This window comes from Dunckerocampus dactyliophorus, chromosome 16, assembly GCF_027744805.1.
Source record: "Dunckerocampus dactyliophorus isolate RoL2022-P2 chromosome 16, RoL_Ddac_1.1, whole genome shotgun sequence".
In the NCBI taxonomy this organism is placed as follows: domain Eukaryota; kingdom Metazoa; phylum Chordata; class Actinopteri; order Syngnathiformes; family Syngnathidae; genus Dunckerocampus; species Dunckerocampus dactyliophorus.
In genome coordinates this window covers 8,847,180-8,869,154 of record NC_072834.1, presented here as the reverse complement: position 1 = coordinate 8,869,154, position 21,975 = coordinate 8,847,180, and the positions used below count along the sequence as shown (strand labels likewise).

The 21,975-nt window shown below is 42.2% G+C and overlaps 2 protein-coding genes across 2 annotated transcripts; one reads left to right on the top strand and one right to left on the bottom strand.

The window, feature by feature from the left end:
• Positions 1-1,000: 1,000 nt before the first annotated feature.
• LOC129169209 (uncharacterized) lies at positions 1,001-4,323 on the bottom strand. Its single transcript, XM_054755396.1, has one exon. The coding sequence runs from the start codon at positions 3,729-3,731 to the stop codon at positions 1,164-1,166; it is 2,568 nt and encodes an 855-aa protein (XP_054611371.1). The 5' UTR covers positions 3,732-4,323; the 3' UTR covers positions 1,001-1,163.
• Positions 4,324-6,074: 1,751 nt separating this feature from the next.
• Positions 6,075-8,817, top strand: LOC129169236 (uncharacterized; the record flags this gene model as incomplete). Its single annotated transcript, XM_054755450.1, has 1 exon — positions 6,075-8,817. A coding segment is annotated over exon 1 (2,457 nt), but the record flags the coding sequence as incomplete, so codon positions are not given.
• Between the last annotated feature and the right edge of the window lie 13,158 nt (positions 8,818-21,975).

The window sequence follows — 21,975 nt, the reverse complement described above, 5'->3', positions numbered from 1 at the left end:
GTTATTGGGGAAAATAAGCTGGGGTCATACATTCTTAACATTATTTCAAAAGACTGTTTATTTTCATACTGGTATGATACAGTACTGATATCTGTTTAAAATGCTCCCTTAACATACCTTTTATAGTCACCTTACGGGACATTATTGTCATTCCAAATGCGCTTGTGAACCGAGATTAGGGAGGTAGATATCACCAGCAACACCTGCGGCGCTGTGTACATTTGTGTATGCGTGCGTGTGGGTGTGTGTATGTGTGCTTAACAAAAGCTATGCAGCAGTGAACAGATCAAGCTTATCCTTTGTGACAATCACATTTAAGCCCTTTTGGAAAACTGGGTGTTTCAATTTTCTTTCAATGGACACGTGCGCCCGATCTCACACTCACACACACTCACACATGGGCACTATCACAACCATCCTGATAGGCTGCTGGACAAACCATTGACCTTCCCTTTGCAATCTCTCAGGTCGATCAGTAGGCCATTCGTCCATGTAATGTTTACATCTCTGTGGGCCATTTGGTCCACAATGAGAAGACTGACTGCATTTTGGCTCCACGACCTGTGAGTCCACTGAGCTTATTTGGACCACTTTGCTGCATGGAAAGGACATCTGGGCATCACAGTTTTTTTCTCTTTTTACTGACAAAAGACGTTCAAAGTCATGGTGACCAATGAACAATGGACAATGAAATGTACCCTTAAAGGGATAGTTCGGATTTTTTGACATGAAGTTGTGTGACATCCCCATCAGCAGCGTAGTACATCAACAGTGGCTTACCCCCGTACATTCAATGTACTTCCTGTTAGTTGCTGGGCTCACTTAAGTAAAGAGTTTGGCTTCCCAAAACAATATGCGTTCAAAAGAGTAATACATTTGAGGAAAAGGCTTCTTGAGACGTCATCTGTACTTCTGTGTAGAAGGTGTCGGACGTTTCGCTCCTCATCCCAAGAGCTTCGTCAGCAAACTAATAAGTGCTGGTAGCTTAGGCCTTAAATACAGTAAGAGTGGGCGGAATTGGTGTGCCAACACCCTCCTCCTATTGGTTCGTTACACTAAGCCTGGGCGGAGCAGTGGTATAATCCTATCCTGTTATTCACACCTACGATAAAAGGGAAGTGTCGCTCCCTGAATTGGGTATGAACGACTCTGATACTGGCTTGTTAGCATCTATTGTTCTGGCTCGGCCCTGCCTTCACCTCATTTGCAAGACTAAGAGCTGTGGGTTTTGGTCTCAGTAACCTGCTGAACACAGGGTCCAAATTAAACCTCAAACCACCATTCCGATTCAATGATGGGTTCTGTTGTTTGACAAAAATAGCTTCCTTAACTCCTCTTTCAAACCATCTGTTTTCTTTGGCCAAAATCTTAACCTCGCTGTCCTGAAAAGAGTGATTGGTAGCTTTCAGGTGTAGATGTACTGCTGATTGAGGACCACTAGCATTGTCCCTGCGATGTTGATAAAGCCTTTTTTGGAGCATTTGCTTAGTTTCCCCAATGTAGTGCTCTTTGCATTCCTCATCTTTACAGTGGATGGAATAGACCACATTGCTCTGTTTCTGGTTTGGAGCCTTGTCTTTAGGATGCACTAATTTTTGTCTCAGGGTATTTACTGGTTTGAAATAGGTAGGAATTTTGTGTTGCCATAAGATCCTCTGGAGTTTTTCGGAGACCCCCGCTACATAAGGGACTACCACTCCTCTCCTTTTTGCTTCTGTGGGCTTTTGGGTTTCTTTCCCTACTCTCTTCTTTTGACATTTGTTAAAAGCCCACCGTGGGTACCCACAGGTTGAGAGCGCTCTCTGGACATGTTGTGTCTCCTTTTTCTTTCCCTCAGCACTAGTTGGTATTTGTTCCGCTCTATGTTGGAGGGTCCTAATAACCTCTAGTTTATGTTGTAGTGGATGGTTTGATTCAAAAAGCAGGTATTGGTCAGTGTGTGTGGCCTTTCTAAAGACCTCTGTAAGTAGCTGTCTGTCCTTTCCTATAATTACCTTGCAGTCTAAGAAGGCTAGTTGGTTTTCTTTAGTGTCCTCGCGAGTAAATTTGATATTGGTGTCCACCGCATTGATGTGATCTGTGAAAGACTGAATTTCTTGTTTTTTGATTATGACAAAGGTGTCATCCACGTATCTAAACCAGTGCCTTGGTTTTGTCCCTGAGAAGGATGTGAGAGCCTGTTTCTCCATCTCTTCCATGTACAGATTCGCCACTATGGGTGAGACTGGTGAGCCCATAGCACAACCATGAATTTGTCTGTAGAATTTCCCTCTAAACTGAAAATATGTGGTGTTAAGGCAAATTTCCAGTAATTGGCAGATGTGGTCAGCACTAAGTTTTGTTCTCCGATGCAGAGTTGAGTCCTCGAGCAGTCTCTTCCTCACCACCGAGACTGCTGCTGAGGTGGGGACAGATGTGAAAAGTGAAGTCACATCATAAGACACCAAAGTTTCCTCTGGCTCCAATCTGAGGTCTTTGATGCTCGCCACAAACCCTTTTGTGTTCTCTATATGATGATCAGTGTTGCCTACCAATGGGGATAAGACTGTTTTTACATATTTCGCTACATTGTACGTGGTAGAGTCAATGCTACAGACAATGGGTCTGAGGGGAAACCCTTCCTTGTGGATTTTTGGAAGGCCATAGATACATGGTGTAGCCTCCCCAGGGTATAACCTATGATACATCTGTCTGTCAATTAGTTCTTCCTTCTCTAACTTTTGGAGACAGTGTATGATTTCTTTCTTATACCTACTGGATGGGTCCCTTTTAAGTTGCTCATATGTGTTGGCATCACTAATTAGACTTGTTATTTTTTCTTCGTAGTCCAATGTGTTGAGAACCACTGTGCATCTGCCCTTATCAGCTGGTAAGATGGTGATGCTCTCATCTTTCTGCAGAGCCGCTAATGCTTTCCTCTCACCTAACGTGATATTGGACGGTGGTGGTTTGGCACTACTGAGAAGGGCCGATATTCTCAGACGAAGGTCCCCTGCCTCTGTTCTAGAAAGGTTATTGTTCCTGATGGCCGATTCAGCTGCTGTGATATAGTCTACTGTGGGTATCGTTTTAGGAGTCACTGAGAAGTTGAGACCCTTGGTTAATACTGCCTTCTCTGTCTCCGAGAGGCTTCTGTCTGACAGATTTTTGATCCAATTTTCTTTAGTATTGGTCTGATTCCCCCCATCCTTAGTGTTTACGACAAGCTGTGGTCGATTTTCCAATAGAAGTTTCTGGAATTTTCCCTTATGCCTTTCTTTGGTTTTGCTATGGTGCTTCATATAACCTGATTTGGTAAATTCACAAACCTCCTGATAGGTTTCGTGCGTAAGCTTGGTTTGCAATCTCTGATAGAAGGTTTCTACTTCAGACTGTTTATTTTTTATCTCTATGTTAAGCCTCCTAATTCTCAAATTCTGTATTTTTCTGATGTAGTTTTGTTGCATTTTCCTTGCCAAGTGTCCTTGCTCAAGGGACGCTTGCCTCATGCATTTGGGGATTAACCTACTCTGCCTGCATCTAAGATTAAATCTGAGGTGGTTCCTTAAATCTGCTAATTTAAGAGTGGCCTTTTCTAAGCTACGTACCAGCAGAAGGATGTCTCTCCCAAAGTTGGTCGCAATGCGTCTGTGTAGGCTCTCAGTCGTACAGGAGTTGTCCATCGAGGAAAAGGCTTCTTGAGACGTCATCTGTACTTCTGTGTAGAAGGTGTCGGACGTTTCGCTCCTCATCCGAAGAGCTTCGTCAGCAAACTAATAAGTGCTGGTAGCTTAGGCCTTAAATACAGTAAGAGTGGGCGGAATTGGTGTGCCAACACCCTCCTCCTATTGGTTCGTTACACTAAGCCTGGGCGGAGCAGTGGTATAATCCTATCCTGTTATTCACACCTACGATAAAAGGGAAGTGTCGCTCCCTGAATTGGGTATGAACGACTCTGATACTGGCTTGTTAGCATCTATTGTTCTGGCTCGGCCCTGCCTTCACCTCATTTGCAAGACTAAGAGCTGTGGGTTTTGGTCTCAGTAACCTGCTGAACACAGGGTCCAAATTAAACCTCAAACCACCATTCCGATTCAATGATGGGTTCTGTTGTTTGACAAAAATAGCTTCCTTAACTCCTCTTTCAAACCATCTGTTTTCTTTGGCCAAAATCTTAACCTCGCTGTCCTGAAAAGAGTGATTGGTAGCTTTCAGGTGTAGATGTACTGCTGATTGAGGACCACTAGCATTGTCCCTGCGATGTTGATAAAGCCTTTTTTGGAGCATTTGCTTAGTTTCCCCAATGTAGTGCTCTTTGCATTCCTCATCTTTACAGTGGATGGAATAGACCACATTGCTCTGTTTCTGGTTTGGAGCCTTGTCTTTAGGATGCACTAATTTTTGTCTCAGGGTATTTACTGGTTTGAAATAGGTAGGAATTTTGTGTTGCCATAAGATCCTCTGGAGTTTTTCGGAGACCCCCGCTACATAAGGGACTACCACTCCTCTCCTTTTTGCTTCTGTGGGCTTTTGGGTTTCTTTCCCTACTCTCTTCTTTTGACATTTGTTAAAAGCCCACCGTGGGTACCCACAGGTTGAGAGCGCTCTCTGGACATGTTGTGTCTCCTTTTTCTTTCCCTCAGCACTAGTTGGTATTTGTTCCGCTCTATGTTGGAGGGTCCTAATAACCCCTAGTTTATGTTGTAGTGGATGGTTTGATTCAAAAAGCAGGTATTGGTCAGTGTGTGTGGCCTTTCTAAAGACCTCTGTAAGTAGCTGTCTGTCCTTTCCTATAATTACCTTGCAGTCTAAGAAGGCTAGTTGGTTTTCTTTAGTGTCCTCGCGAGTAAATTTGATATTGGTGTCCACCGCATTGATGTGATCTGTGAAAGACTGAATTTCTTGTTTTTTGATTATGACAAAGGTGTCATTCACGTATCTAAACCAGTGCCTTGGTTTATCTCTATGTTAAGCCTCCTAATTCTCAAATTCTGTATTTTTCTGATGTAGTTTTGTTGCATTTTCCTTGCCAAGTGTCCTTGCTCAAGGGACGCTTGCCTCATGCATTTGGGGATTAACCTACTCTGCCTGCATCTAAGATTAAATCTGAGGTGGTTCCTTAAATCTGCTAATTTAAGAGTGTCATCCACGTATCTAAACCAGTGCCTTGGTTTAAACCAAGGCACTGGTTTAGATACGTGGATGACACCTTTGTCATAATCAAAAAACAAGAAATTCAGTCTTTCACAGATCACATCAATGCGGTGGACACCAATATCAAATTTACTCGCGAGGACACTAAAGAAAACCAACTAGCCTTCTTAGACTGCAAGGTAATTATAGGAAAGGACAGACAGCTACTTACAGAGGTCTTTAGAAAGGCCACACACACTGACCAATACCTGCTTTTTGAATCAAACCATCCACTACAACATAAACTAGGGGTTATTAGGACCCTCCAACATAGAGCGGAACAAATACCAACTAGTGCTGAGGGAAAGAAAAAGGAGACACAACATGTCCAGAGAGCGCTCTCAACCTGTGGGTACCCACGGTGGGCTTTTAACAAATGTCAAAAGAAGAGAGTAGGGAAAGAAACCCAAAAGCCCACAGAAGCAAAAAGGAGAGGAGTGGTAGTCCCTTATGTAGCGGGGGTCTCCGAAAAACTCCAGAGGATCTTATGGCAACACAAAATTCCTACCTATTTCAAACCAGTAAATACCCTGAGACAAAAATTAGTGCATCCTAAAGACAAGGCTCCAAACCAGAAACAGAGCAATGTGGTCTATTCCATCCACTGTAAAGATGAGGAATGCAAAGAGCACTACATTGGGGAAACTAAGCAAATGCTCCAAAAAAGGCTTTATCAACATCGCAGGGACAATGCTAGTGGTCCTCAATCAGCAGTACATCTACACCTGAAAGCTACCAATCACTCTTTTCAGGACAGCGAGGTTAAGATTTTGGCCAAAGAAAACAGATGGTTTGAAAGAGGAGTTAAGGAAGCTATTTTTGTCAAACAACAGAACCCATCATTGAATCGGAATGGTGGTTTGAGGTTTAATTTGGACCCTGTGTTCAGCAGGTTACTGAGACCAAAACCCACAGCTCTTAGTCTTGCAAATGAGGTGAAGGCAGGGCCGAGCCAGAACAATAGATGCTAACAAGCCAGTATCAGAGTCGTTCATACCCAATTCAGGGAGCGACACTTCCCTTTTATCGTAGGTGTGAATAACAGGATAGGATTATACCACTGCTCCGCCCAGGCTTAGTGTAACGAACCAATAGGAGGAGGGTGTTGGCACACCAATTCCGCCCACTCTTACTGTATTTAAGGCCTAAGCTACCAGCACTTATTAGTTTGCTGACGAAGCTCTTCGGATGAGGAGCGAAACGTCCGACACCTTCTACACAGAAGTACAGATGACGTCTCAAGAAGCCTTTTCCTCGATGGACAACTCCTGTACGACTGAGAGCCTACACAGACGCATTGCGACCAACTTTGGGAGAGACATCCTTCTGCTGGTACGTAGCTTAGAAAAGGCCACTCTTAAATTAGCAGATTTAAGGAACCACCTCAGATTTAATCTTAGATGCAGGCAGAGTAGGTTAATCCCCAAATGCATGAGGCAAGCGTCCCTTGAGCAAGGACACTTGGCAAGGAAAATGCAACAAAACTACATCAGAAAAATACAGAATTTGAGAATTAGGAGGCTTAACATAGAGATAAAAAATAAACAGTCTGAAGTAGAAACCTTCTATCAGAGATTGCAAACCAAGCTTACGCACGAAACCTATCAGGAGGTTTGTGAATTTACCAAATCAGGTTATATGAAGCACCATAGCAAAACCAAAGAAAGGCATAAGGGAAAATTCCAGAAACTTCTATTGGAAAATCGACCACAGCTTGTCGTAAACACTAAGGATGGGGGGAATCAGACCAATACTAAAGAAAATTGGATCAAAAATCTGTCAGACAGAAGCCTCTCGGAGACAGAGAAGGCAGTATTAACCAAGGGTCTCAACTTCTCAGTGACTCCTAAAACGATACCCACAGTAGACTATATCACAGCAGCTGAATCGGCCATCAGGAACAATAACCTTTCTAGAACAGAGGCAGGGGACCTTCGTCTGAGAATATCGGCCCTTCTCAGTAGTGCCAAACCACCACCGTCCAATATCACGTTAGGTGAGAGGAAAGCATTAGCGGCTCTGCAGAAAGATGAGAGCATCACCATCTTACCAGCTGATAAGGGCAGATGCACAGTGGTTCTCAACACATTGGACTACGAAGAAAAAATAACAAGTCTAATTAGTGATGCCAACACATATGAGCAACTTAAAAGGGACCCATCCAGTAGGTATAAGAAAGAAATCATACACTGTCTCCAAAAGTTAGAGAAGGAAGAACTAATTGACAGACAGATGTATCATAGGTTATACCCTGGGGAGGCTACACCATGTATCTATGGCCTTCCAAAAATCCACAAGGAAGGGTTTCCCCTCAGACCCATTGTCTGTAGCATTGACTCTACCACGTACAATGTAGCGAAATATGTAAAAACAGTCTTATCCCCATTGGTAGGCAACACTGATCATCATATAGAGAACACAAAAGGGTTTGTGGCGAGCATCAAAGACCTCAGATTGGAGCCAGAGGAAACTTTGGTGTCTTATGATGTGACTTCACTTTTCACATCTGTCCCCACCTCAGCAGCAGTCTCGGTGGTGAGGAAGAGACTGCTCGAGGACTCAACTCTGCATCGGAGAACAAAACTTAGTGCTGACCACATCTGCCAATTACTGGAAATTTGCCTTAACACCACATATTTTCAGTTTAGAGGGAAATTCTACAGACAAATTCATGGTTGTGCTATGGGCTCACCAGTCTCACCCATAGTGGCGAATCTGTACATGGAAGAGATGGAGAAACAGGCTCTCACATCCTTCTCAGGGACAAAACCAAGGCACTGGTTTAGATACGTGGATGACACCTTTGTCATAATCAAAAAACAAGAAATTCAGTCTTTCACAGATCACATCAATGCGGTGGACACCAATATCAAATTTACTCGCGAGGACACTAAAGAAAACCAACTAGCCTTCTTAGACTGCAAGGTAATTATAGGAAAGGACAGACAGCTACTTACAGAGGTCTTTAGAAAGGCCACACACACTGACCAATACCTGCTTTTTGAATCAAACCATCCACTACAACATAAACTAGGGGTTATTAGGACCCTCCAACATAGAGCGGAACAAATACCAACTAGTGCTGAGGGAAAGAAAAAGGAGACACAACATGTCCAGAGAGCGCTCTCAACCTGTGGGTACCCACGGTGGGCTTTTAACAAATGTCAAAAGAAGAGAGTAGGGAAAGAAACCCAAAAGCCCACAGAAGCAAAAAGGAGAGGAGTGGTAGTCCCTTATGTAGCGGGGGTCTCCGAAAAACTCCAGAGGATCTTATGGCAACACAAAATTCCTACCTATTTCAAACCAGTAAATACCCTGAGACAAAAATTAGTGCATCCTAAAGACAAGGCTCCAAACCAGAAACAGAGCAATGTGGTCTATTCCATCCACTGTAAAGATGAGGAATGCAAAGAGCACTACATTGGGGAAACTAAGCAAATGCTCCAAAAAAGGCTTTATCAACATCGCAGGGACAATGCTAGTGGTCCTCAATCAGCAGTACATCTACACCTGAAAGCTACCAATCACTCTTTTCAGGACAGCGAGGTTAAGATTTTGGCCAAAGAAAACAGATGGTTTGAAAGAGGAGTTAAGGAAGCTATTTTTGTCAAACAACAGAACCCATCATTGAATCGGAATGGTGGTTTGAGGTTTAATTTGGACCCTGTGTTCAGCAGGTTACTGAGACCAAAACCCACAGCTCTTAGTCTTGCAAATGAGGTGAAGGCAGGGCCGAGCCAGAACAATAGATGCTAACAAGCCAGTATCAGAGTCGTTCATACCCAATTCAGGGAGCGACACTTCCCTTTTATCGTAGGTGTGAATAACAGGATAGGATTATACCACTGCTCCGCCCAGGCTTAGTGTAACGAACCAATAGGAGGAGGGTGTTGGCACACCAATTCCGCCCACTCTTACTGTATTTAAGGCCTAAGCTACCAGCACTTATTAGTTTGCTGACGAAGCTCTTCGGATGAGGAGCGAAACGTCCGACACCTTCTACACAGAAGTACAGATGACGTCTCAAGAAGCCTTTTCCTCGATGGACAACTCCTGTACGACTGAGAGCCTACACAGAAGTAATACATTTGCTAACAACCGTTGCTAACAAAAAAGTCCGACCTTTCAGTCGTTCTGCATTATTTTCTCTCCGTTCGTATCGCTACGCGCTCTCGCCTGTCCATTGCTGTGTGTGTTCCACAGTGTTTACATGCACGGACGGAGACTGCAGCGACGAGGCAAGTATGATATTGCAGCAACTCGTAATTTTGTGTAAAAATAAGAGTTGGTGATGTCCGACTGCTTTGTGTGGCCATAAAAGTGAGGAGGACAGCTGCATGTGTGAAGACAGCTAAATTCGCTGATACTCTTTTGGCTACGTTTGATGATATTCGTCTAGCTACATTTGCTGACAACACTAAAACACAGACATGGATCAGAAATCTCCATAGATGGTATAGAGAATTTCCAATACATGAATTACAATGGATCGGATCGGCCCCCTCCCCAATTCTTGATAAGGAACAGAGATGCAATGGAAATTCTTAAAATATTAATTAATGAATATCTTCTGTCATATTTCACCTACAGGTATATTCATTACAATAATGCCTCTACTCTTCTAAACATGCTGCATCCTTATAGATACGGTTAATTGCAAAACAACAAAAGGACCAAAAGTGAGGAAACTGTTTAAGTACTTCAAGTTTGCTTGCCGTACTTATATTACACATTGATTTGATGTTGAATTGTCTGACAAATAAAGATGATTGATTCAGATGGAAACATCAGCGTGCGGCCTTGACAGTGCCACTGTTTATTCTAGCGGTGATGACTATTGAAGAACTTGTCCTCCCTCTCGTCTACGCTGGGATATTTATTACTGGCTCATCTATTGAAAAGCCTTTTAAATATGAGCAATGACGCCTGCGTCTCATTTTTTGTCGGTAAATACATATCAGTTATGTTCATTTCAGCCCAAATGTAATGAGATGTTTGAGGCTAGTTTAACACTATTTTGTTCTCAGGCAGCTTAATAGCAAATATCCATCAGGAGGCAATGCAGCATCCACCAACAGACACTGACTGATGACTTTTCATTCAATTATGATGCATGGCCTTCTTTAAGGCCAAGTTTCCTTGCATTAAAATGTCAATATCTATCAAATCAGCACATCTTACCTTATCGCTTACGTGGAAGCAACCACTGGGAACGATGTTATGCTAAAAGTTCAAACACTAACACGGGAGGGCTTTAACACAATAAAGAAAATGTTCCAAAGAACCAGTACTATAGAAATAAAACTTGCATATGCTTTAGAGTAGTCAGTGTACAGCTTATTTAGAGTAGAGATTTACGATACACTGAAAATGACTCGACACACATTATTGTGTATTATTGTCTTAACAGCTGCTAGTAATAGTAATACATCTAAACAAGCCGTGCAGTGGCTACTCTAAAGCATATCTAAGGTTCATTTCTATGGTATTGAGTTTTGAGGAGATATTATGTAATAAACTGGTTGCTGGGTGTACTCACGTCTGAGAGACACAGTCAGTTTCCGAACACGGCTGCATACATTACAAGCACGAACTGGACTTTCAAAATTAGAACAAAAACAAAACTGAAAAATTGAAACAATAGAGTCAAAGCGGAGTGCAATACTTGGCTATGACCAGCAGGGGTGCTGTTGAGTCTCGCTCACTTTTTTTGGTGTCTGAAGAAGCAGAGAGATTGCCACAAAAACTATGTAAATTAACTTTATGGCCTACTTTACCATACACATTAACGGCAAATAGAGTTTGGCTAGGAAAGTTAGTGTATAAGAGTTTGTCGACTGTCATGCTAACAATATTTTATTTGATTATTTGATATTCTTCACCTTTTTTGACAAAACATGTTTAAAATCCATCTAGTGTAAGTCAAGAGATCCTGAGGGGTTAAGTATATTTCCAAAATCCGTCGCTGTTGCGTTCGGCATGACAGGTTGGACTCTGAGCTCGGTCTTCCTTGTTTCCCGTTTGGGTCTCCAATTTTCTAGTTTCATTTTCTGTAGGCGTCACCTTTACTTTCTGTTCAGAGCGCGTTCAGCACATATTTTACATTCCATCTGTATTCCTGTAAGCAGTAGTTCAAGCTCCCCAGCCAGCCTTGTGTGCTCTTTGTACTTTTTTTACTCGAACCAGTTGGCTTCTTGGAAGCTAACCCTTTTTTCCCTTTCGTAAAGGACTATGTTGTTTACACTATGCCGCAAACACTTGGGGTAGCGAAACACGCTAGTTTAGGCCAATGAGGAAACCAGATGTGGACAGCAAATAGCCCAAGGGCCAGAGTATGGACACCCTTCTTACAGTATGTATTGCTTGTACATGTAATGTTAATAAAGGCCACGTCCCACTGCGCCGCTTAAGGATTCCGTCTGAAAAAAGAAGGCGTACATTTTTTTGGAGTTTTTAATTCATTTTTCAGCTGGTTTTCAGACATATCTAGACGTTGACAGATGGCGCTAACCGTTCCAAACTTTGGACGTGTTGAGAATTTCCGACGGCCAGCTTTGGATAGGAATTGTTTCTCATGTCGTTTTTCTGCCGTTTTCACTATTACTCTGTTTTCATAGTCATGACATGTTTAAAAATAGGATTAACTGAATTCATCTCAACCTGAGAAGGCACACCTTCTCATTCAGTGCTTTATTTTCATGACTAGATTCTCACTGAAGGCATCGAAACTATGAATGACCACATGTGGAATTATGTACTTAACAAAAAACTGTGAAAAAAACAATATGTCTTATATTTTAGAGCCCTCGAAAGCTCAAAGTAGCTTTTTTGATAGCGCTGCAAACCCTTGGTGTTCTCTCAATGAGCTTCATGAGGTAGTCACCTCACCTAGTCACCTAGTCACCTAGTCACTTCACAGGTGTGCCTTGTCAGGGTTACTTAGTGGAATTTATGGCCTGTACTGTACTCACCAGTTTTATGTAGGCAGCCCACTCGACGTCACACTCCTCTCGTGCAGGGCAATAAGTCACTTATGGGACTGAGCAGGTTCCTTGTGCAGGACCGCAAACTGTGATACTACTCCAAAATAATAACATTCCAAGCTAATAGTGATCCAAATAATCAAGTGTTGTCAAGTAACAGTCAAGTGTTCAAAAACAGGTGCAGCGTACCTCGACGTCGGGGCCAGGAGGCGGTAGCCCGGCGGTTAAGCAGCTGAGCAGATCCGCCAGGTCCGAGTCACCTCCGTGCATCGCTGACACAGATGGCCAGAACGGCATGGCTGTTGTCGCTTATACTCTTTGATATATACTTTGTCATATACTCTGCTGCAGAATGCCTCGCCTTTTCGTCCGCTTTTAGGCACACTGAAATATGTGCAGTGAAGATGATGTTACTCATACTTAAGCAGATGTTTCTCAGACGCATTTAGATGTTGTTCATGCCGTTCCACCTACAGTCAATAGGCAAAAAATGGCTAAACCAAAATTACATTTGGTTTAAACTCAGCATTTTATGCCAGGGTTCCAGAAATAAAGACATTGTTGAAATAAGCACAATTTATTTTAAAATCTATCATTTCAGTGCGTCTTAACTTGTGATCTGCAGCACGGAGGTCTAATCTGGGATGCTATCTGGTCAATCTGGACCAAACCTTCTCTGAGGAATACTGTCAGCAATCTATGTCATTAATAACTATGGCAGGTGTGTAGGAAAAAAAGGAGGGTCCCAAGGCAGTGGTGAGTGGATATATCAATCAGGGCTCCAAAAGTGGACTTTAAATGATTTTGTGTTAGAAAGAGCACCATGCAAGAAGATACTTGAAGCACTGACCGTGGGATGACCGCTCTGCTTCAGGCGATGAGAGGGGCACGGAAGTAGCAGGAAGTCAGTTTGTGAAAAAAAGATCACACATTTAAATGGGCACATGATCGACCATGATCACAATAATCCGTAATAATCTGACACTGGCCCCACTTAAAATATCAATAAAGACGTTGGCGCCATGTGAAGATCCTGACAATAAACACTATTGTAATAACAAAGTTCACCTTCTACTTTGTTCCAGCTCATACAATATGTATTTGGCCCACATCAGAAATTCAACATTTTCCCTCCTCCCCTCACAGCTATTAAACTGTAATAGACAAGAAAACACCTTGACCCCCGCTGCATTGAGAGCCTCCTTCTGCATAATGAGGTCATAAAATGGGACAACGCTGATAACGGTGCCTAATTTGTTTCTTAAATGGACAGAGGAGACAAGCAGTCTTAGCAACAATAAAGAGGCAGACATGACAAATAAGGTGTAATCACTAAAGCACCATGAAAAAGCGATACAGTGGAACATCCAAGGTCAAAACCACTCCGGGATGCTGGTCTACTTCCAATTTGTATTACAAAACAATGTTTCATGTAGAAAATAATGGGATGTAAATTAAAGGTGTCCTTGCCTCCGAATTACACTTTTTTAACCCAAAATATATAAGAACACCACCAGCAGCTAGCATACATTACCAATGGTGGTTTCAGAGAACGGAGGCAAATACAGACAAACAACCATTCACACTCACATTCATACCTATGGACTATTTAGAGTCGCCAGTGAACCAAACGTGCATGTTTTTGGAAGGTGGGAGGAAACCGGAGTACCCGGAGAAAAGCCACGCACGCACGGGGAGAACATGCAAACTCCACACAGATGACCAACGTGATTCGAACCCACGTCTTCCCGATCTCCTGACTGTGTGGCCAACGTGCTAACCTGGACTTAATACAATCAGTGAAATTATAAACTGGGCTCATTCATCTCCTGTCACTAATTTTACTGCAGGTAAACGAGTGTGTGATATTGGATTAGTATTAAAAGAAAGCACCCTACTCCCCCCTCACAGCACTTTACCATCATTGTTGCAAACTGTATGTTTACAATCTGAAGGTGAAATGTGGTAATAATTCCAGAACACTGACATACTGAGCTAGCAAGCTTGTTGCTGTGTGGAGCAGGACTGCAAATAACGATTAATTTCTTAGTCGATTAATCTGAAGTTCCTTGTTTCCTGGACGGACCGAATCAATCAGAACCACAACACATCAGAAAAAAGGCAAACTCTGTTTTTTCTAGTCAAAGCTGATATGTGTGATTGTCTTGCTTTGATGACTAAGGAAATTAAAAAAAACATTCACATTTGAAAATAGGACATTTACATGAATACATCAAAAACACAAAATAGTCGTAGATTAATTGGATTATCGATTAATGATCGATTCATCGGTAAATTGCTGCAGCTCCAGTGTGGAGCACGACATCATCACTTGCGTGCCAATATCATTATTGGAATAACCGATATGAACTCTCATTTTTATGCTTATATCGGCCAAAAATACCAAGAGATATTAGCGGACATTATTTGTCATATTAAAAAAGAACGATTCCAACGCATCCCCAAATTTCGGCGAGTGTCTTCACATTATTACAAAACATTCAAAGCGCTAGTATTCATCATTTTTAATCAAGATTGTCAAATGAGACGTGATCCATTTTCTACATCACAGTAAGTTCCACATCTGCTTCTATGGTTATCATACTTTTCCCCACTGGGACCCTTGCGTAGTGGTATCACAAAATGTGCTATTTGCTAACGTGTCATGTGTCGCTGACGTCATGCAAGGCAATGGTTCAGATTTCCATCCAACTTTTGAGGCGTTTAGTGCCCGAAAATGGTGGTTAAAATTGTCCAAATTTAGGTGCATTCCACTGTACTTCATATTAAGTCCCTGCCCCTTTCACAAAAACAGCCTTTTCCCTCCATTCTTTCCATGCTGCTGTTCTGTATAAACCGCACTGGTAAGGAAAGGAGACACCAAAGTCAGCTTGACAATGCTGCCTTCGGAGTTAGTGTCAGAGCTGTAACAGAGGCGGGAAGGTGCCTGCATAAGGAATGCCGAAAAGACAGTATACGGGTGTGAAGTTTAACTGTGCTGTGTGAAAGCACACAGTTGCATGGATATGTTGCTTGGCTAGTTTCTATGTAAAAGGTGAATAAATGCCACATGGCCTATTTTATGGTCTGATACTGCAATTTTGCAGGGTGTCGAGCAGAAAACAGTACATGTGAAGAAGATCTATTTGAATACATGAGAGATCACACTGATACTGCATTTGTTTCCCTTCGGGCACGACTGGCATAAACAGTACATGGTGCAACGGTGAAATAAACCGAGGCGTGTTCGCAATTTCCGTCCTGATGACAGATTGTGATTTGATTTTTTTCTCGGCGGAGTCGTGTATCCGTCTCTTTAAAGAAAAAAATAATTGCGGCTCTAAGGAGAATTTGGCAGATGGATGTGTCAGTTAGGTTTTAAAAGGCAATTACTTACATGCTTTTGTGCCGCCCATTCCCTTCCAAACATCCCTGTGTACGTTAAACCTTTGTACATAACATACATTTATTGTGCTGTCCTGTTTTGCATTAATTCTCCTCAAAGTGCCGCATTTAGTGAATGTATCCCTCATTCCACTGACACGTTTGACATCACTAACCGCTCTAACACAACCTTAAGTGTCATCAAGGAGCAAGACACACGTGTTTAAGAGCACACACATTCATACACACACACACACACACACAGACACACACACAGCTGGCCATACATATTAAAGAGAGATCTCGCTCTTCCCTCCTGTGCATCAAGGACACAAACGTGCATGCATGAGCACACACACACACACACACACACACAGCCACATAACCTGCAAGCACTCATGCAGGCTGGCAAGAAGCTGCAACAAATGGCTGTGAAGGCAGAAGAGTGCCCCCTGCTGTTACACACCGACACAAAGGACGCGCCACCTGTTCACGCTCTCCCTCCTGTCCTGTTCTGAGCCTCTCTATTAGCTGAGAGGTAGATAATGGCAATAAAATGGATCCCTCTGTCATAAAACCGCAGGCAAACCTTGTAGAGACGAGGAAGGACCGAAGAGGGCACACTGAAAAAAGGACGAGTTAGAGAGCAGTAAAGTTGAAGCGACATCTAAAAGTGTGACTACCACATTCAGTAGTAGAGTCTGATGGTCCTACTATTATCCTACAATGGCCAGCCCAAGCCAACTTTATTACAAGTTCCGTTCCTAGACTTGATGTAAGTCGGGTTTTGGTCGATTCTTACACCTAAATTAACCCCAAAGTCACTCACACTGTACACAGAACACATGGTGGACATAAAATACAGTCATAAAACACAACATACAAGAATGAAATGAAATCGTAATGAAAAAGACAAGCCAAGCACTAGCAACCTTTCCATGTCGATACTAAGACCACTACACTGCTGGATTGTTACCGTCACTTGCAGAGGATCACCATGTGATGTTGTATGTGTGATGTTCAAGGGTTTTGTAATTTTCGAACATCTGTTAATGTGTCACAACTTAAAGAGGTAATCAAAAAGGATATACAGTCGGCCCCTGTTCGTCCCGGTTAATTAATTCCAGACCCGACCGCGGTAACTGAATTTCTGCGAAGTACGATTCAATATTAATACATGGAATATTTTTGTAGTTAGAGCATAGAAAATCTCTTTATGACTTTTTTTAAACCATTATTAGAGCCATGTAGACATGAAGTAACACCCCTATAGTCACGTTTACACGCCTATTTTTGTTTGTTTACACTACGTTGCTAACGAGCAGGCTACGGGATCACTGCAGGGTCAGAGGAGACGGCCACGGCTGCATGGCATGCAAGCAAGCTAACTAGTTAGCCTCCAATTTGTTTACTCTAAACTTAAAGCGTTTCAAACAGAGTGGGGAAGAAAAACAAAGTAAAAAGCCAAAATATTACCACTTCCACACAGAATAGGTGACTTCTTTTTACTCTATCATGTCGGACCAGCCATGGAGTGTGAGGGTAATGTGATGTAATGTCATGTCTCATCAATGTTTTGTGTCATTAAAGACGCCTAACGGCCAGAATACGACATCTAACTTGTATTTCAATATTTTTCAGTAATAATGGGCCATAATCAACCACGAAACGGCGATCGGTTATTAATTCATACATTTTTTTAAAAACTCAATAGAGTGAGGGAGCGATAATCGAACCGTGATGTGGAGAGGGACGACTGTCTGTTGGTCAACACTTACAGTACAATTCCATGTAATATAAGAAACCGTAGATGAATTAGCGTGTCATTCCTTGTTAGAACAAGTGTAAAATGACGAAAATTGATGGAAACACTCAATGACAGCAGCACAACAAGGGCACTGAACATTACGCCATCATCAATCAACTGCAGTCTTCAAATGAGCCAAACATGGAGCAGTAAATCAGGACACACCAAGGAGGCAGGTTGGGAATTTGGAAGGGCGTAGGAATAAATGACAGCATTTGGAGTGGCAATACAAAACAGATGGTGATATCAGAAGAATATCAGACAAAAATATCGGAGAAGTACATGGTCAAGACTGTCAAGAGAGGCTGGAATCGTGAGTGATTGTGGAGGATCAGCTTGCTCTGACACTTGAAAGACTTCTTTAGCCAGCACATGGACACCGGGACCATTGAGACGAATCCGGCAATAAAAAGACCATTAATTCTCATTGGGCACAAGGAGAAGTCCATTTGTTATGGCAAATGGTTTTCTTGTATGACTGTGCAAGACAGAGTCCCACAATTAGGAGCCGGGGCGATATATATCATCATCAGGGTACCCACAAGACTGGAGAGACGGCGACGGAGCCACACATGATGATTGGGGCACATGCCACATTTAATAAAAGTCAGGGTTTTATTTAAATTGGTTGAGGAAAGGTGGAAAATGGTCTTAAAAGGAGGAGAAGCTGATTAGTTCATGGTGTCTTAAATGGCGGCCTGTCAGCATCGCACCCCTTCAAATGGGCTTGTTACTCTTCAGTGTGGATTCTGTTTGCAGGAACGCCATTAGCGAGGTGGGAAGGAAGAACCAGAAGTATCAAAAAACAGAGAGGCAGGAGGTAGGGGGGTGAAAACAAGAAACTTCACAGCCCGTTTCAGGACGATGTATAACCGAGGATGACTATCCAGGCTAAATGATAACCACTCAGTGTTCAAGTAGCCTCTTTAAGCACAGTCTGAGTGGAAATGGTATAAAACCCCCAAGCACACAGATTAACACACAAGAGAGTATTAAGAGAAAGAAACGGAGCAGCAGAGATGTAAGTCATGCCTCTCACAGTGATGATGCATGCTGCCCTCTAAAGTATACCGTATGTGTGCTGACTGTAAACAACAGTGCAGCTTTATTGACCTCAGTAAGCGAATGCAGGGAGACTTGGGAGGTTGCGCTATATACAAATTGGCCAACATTTTCAGGGAAAAAAGGTTGCGAGACTTCACCCTTGAGCCTCTAAAGAAGGGTTGTCCACATTTTTTCCACCGAGGGCCACATACTGAAAGATGAAACGATGCAGGGGCCACTTTGAGGTTTTGTAAACCAATACATGTAAATATGCTAAGAAGTTAAATATGTTTATTCATTCATTTTCTGTGCAGCTCGTCCTCACTAAGGTGGCGGGGGTGTGCTGGAGCCTATCCCAGCTGACTCTCGCAGGGTACACCCTAGACCGGTCGCCAGCCAATCGCAGGGCACATACAGACAAACAACCATTCACTCTCACATTCATACCTATGGACAATTTAGAGTCTCCAATTAATCTAACATGCATGTTTTTGGAATGTGGGAGGAAACCAGAGTACCCGGAGAAAACCCACGCACGCATGGGGAGAACATGCAAACTCCACTCAAAAATCCCCAAGCGGAGATTCGAACCCAAGTTTTCTCAATCTCCTGACTGTGTGGCCAGGATACTACCAACTCGGCGGTTCTTATCCAATTGAAATCATTTCAAATGGTGAAAATTCTTTTGAAATGTGTGAGTGTATTGTTTATGGTTCCACTGTATTTAATCATGTTAGTGGTGGATTCCGAGACTGGTGGGCCCCAAGATCCCCCATTTAAATACTGTACAGGTAAAGTCGTAGGAAGAGGAAGATCCATTGTCTTCCCCTTTTGGCCCAGTTTTTATTTGAATTCTGGACTCTTGAAACATATTTACCTTGTCATTCTAGGACAGTTTCTGAGTTCTGACACTGCCAAACCATTCGCCCATGTATACTTTGCATTTTCATGTTGTCCCAGCTCACTAATGTAGCAATCACTTGATATCACTGACTTTGCAGAGCAATATCCGTGCATGCCAGCTTAAGAATCTTTGCTGTCATGTAGTAGTCATGTGCAAACAAGCTAATAGAGGGTAAAAAATGGAAAAGGCTAACAAACAGTGCCCTCACTGAGACAGTTACCGTTCCAACTAAATGTCAGATTGGCAGATGCTCCCATCTGGTCTCTTGATGTTCATCTGTTTACCATCTTTCACAAAACATGCCCGGATCAATTATGACTCAGCCAAATGTCACCTTCATGAGGGGGATGCTTAAATGATATTTGGCTGAATAAGGGCTGGAAAACATGATGAACACTTTGACAATAATTTAGAGTGTTGAACACATAAGTGATTGACAATAAGAGTAACATTTGGGGAAGGATGTCTGTAGTGGTTTAATAGTTGGTAGGGTTGCCAACCATCCTGTGAAAAATGTATTTAGAAATGCAAGTATGCGCGCCGTATCGAGCTGAAAAAGGATGCACTTTGTCCTGTATTACCATGACAATCAAAAATAGTTTGTAAAATGTCAATGGAATTATGAATGACAAAATGCTTTACATCAGTGATTCCAACCCCCGGGCCGCGGGTCATTTGGTACCGGGCTGCACAGAAAGAAAAAATAATTTCCATGATGTTTTATGTTGAAAAGTGGCCGGATTCTCTCTGTTACATCCGTCTCACTTGACGCATGTCTATTGTGCGTGTGCTAACTTTATCTCGCCGCACAGATAGACTACTACTGTGTTTTTACCATTTTTCTTTCACCTCATATTTGGTCTCCAATGCTGATACGATGTGGGAATGCATAAAGGTAAGTTTGGATGACTTATTGAGTGCTAATGTGCACATTTGTCTCAAGTGAATTCATGCTAGCACACTGCCTTTTACCACACACGTCAAACAGCGATGTAATAATCTCTCTGGAAAAACTCAAGAGATAAGATAAATTAGATCGCTATAATGTACAAATAGTATAAAAATCCTTTCACACTAATATAAAAAGGCACAGAAACATTCAGCATGCCGGTAGGCCGGTCCTGCCAACATGGTGTCCTTTATTTATTTTTCCAAGAGTTGGCAAGCCTAATAGTTGGACATGTTGTGATTCGGGATGTATTAGTTAGGCTAATATAATTGTGGTGTGTTGCATTGTTGCTGTTCTTCGGTTGCAGAATGAGCTAGAGGTGCGCTGAGAGAAGAAGTTATACTGGCCCGAGCTTGTTGCTTTTGAAGCTTCTCCTTTCTCCTCCACAGAGCATCCTTCTGATGGAGTATTACTTGGGGACAGTGTTACTTTAAGCCAGGGATGTGTGATGCATGAGCCTTGTGGTTGCAGGAGCCGTGTTCTCTCCCCGAGCTCTCACTTGTGGTGTGTGTGTGTGTGTGTTGCCACACGCTGTGACACACTATGATCATATTTCATGATGAATTTAAAACAACACAGAGGGTGGTATTGATCTCTTGCTGTAGCTTTTCTTTAGAGAGATTCATCTTATGGGGGTTCGATAGCCACAGATTCAAGTTCCTCTGATCCCAGAGGTGTTATCATGCGCTTTTGTTCACCTTTCATCTTTCTTCTGCAGCCATCTTCCCTTTTTGCAAAGTAATATACAATTTCCTCCTCTTCTGATCAGTTTTTCAAAAGTTAAAGGTCTCCAGTTTCCCACTTTGTCTTACAGTTTCACTTTTTAATGCCCGCCTTTACTCCCTAAAGAGCCCCATAAAATCACTCTCATCTTTATAGCTTTTTTTCCTTTAGCTCATATTATATCTAGTTATTGTTCCTCAATGTGTCAGGCAAGCAACACACAGGAGAGACATTGCTGATGTTTAATGTGTCATACTGTATTACTATTATTGTCCCCTAAGTTGAACCTAATGTTTGGGGGTCTGATAGTGACAAACAAGACAAGGTAAAGTTAAATAAGCAGTAAACTAGTTTCATGCCACCTACTGTCTCACTATAGATCATTGTCATACAAAGCATACATGCACAGGAAGGGAATGAAAGCTGAAAAGCAATGTCCATCGGCAAATAACCACAGTGTATCAAATTCGGATACCATAATGACCCGAATATAAGATGGTACTCTCCCCCTAGAAAGGAGTCTGTAAAAGATAGGTCATCTTATCCTCAAAGTCTGAAGATTTATATATGCAAACCAACAGGTTTTCTTCCGGTCACTCACACACACCAGTGACGTGTAGAGATACAACGGCAACACTTCTTTCCTATTAGGAAAGATATTGAGTGATAATGGTGATCAATAAAGCAGAGTCATCTAACTTAAAATATCATATATATTATTATTAGGAATAGAATTTATTTATTTATATTATGTAAGAATATTTTTTTTCCCAAAATGGGTCTTGACAGTCTTCTAGTCAGGGTGAATTTGATCATTTCACCTCCAAATTGCTAACTGTCTTTCAAATAAAAAATGTCATAAGTTCATCAAAATTGAAGAAAGTGAAGACAGAGCTATGTCGACATTTCAAGTGCTGTTTCCAACACATTGAATTTGAACCCAGTCCAAATCAAACTGACATGTTTTTCCTCGTGTACACACAGCAGACCAGGCCAAATATGTCCGCCT

What these genes read in the sequence shown, in the direction of transcription:
- LOC129169209 (XM_054755396.1), bottom strand. Translation starts at nt 3,731, where the DNA reads ATGAGGAGCGAAACGTCCGACACCTTCTACACAGAAGTACAGATGACG.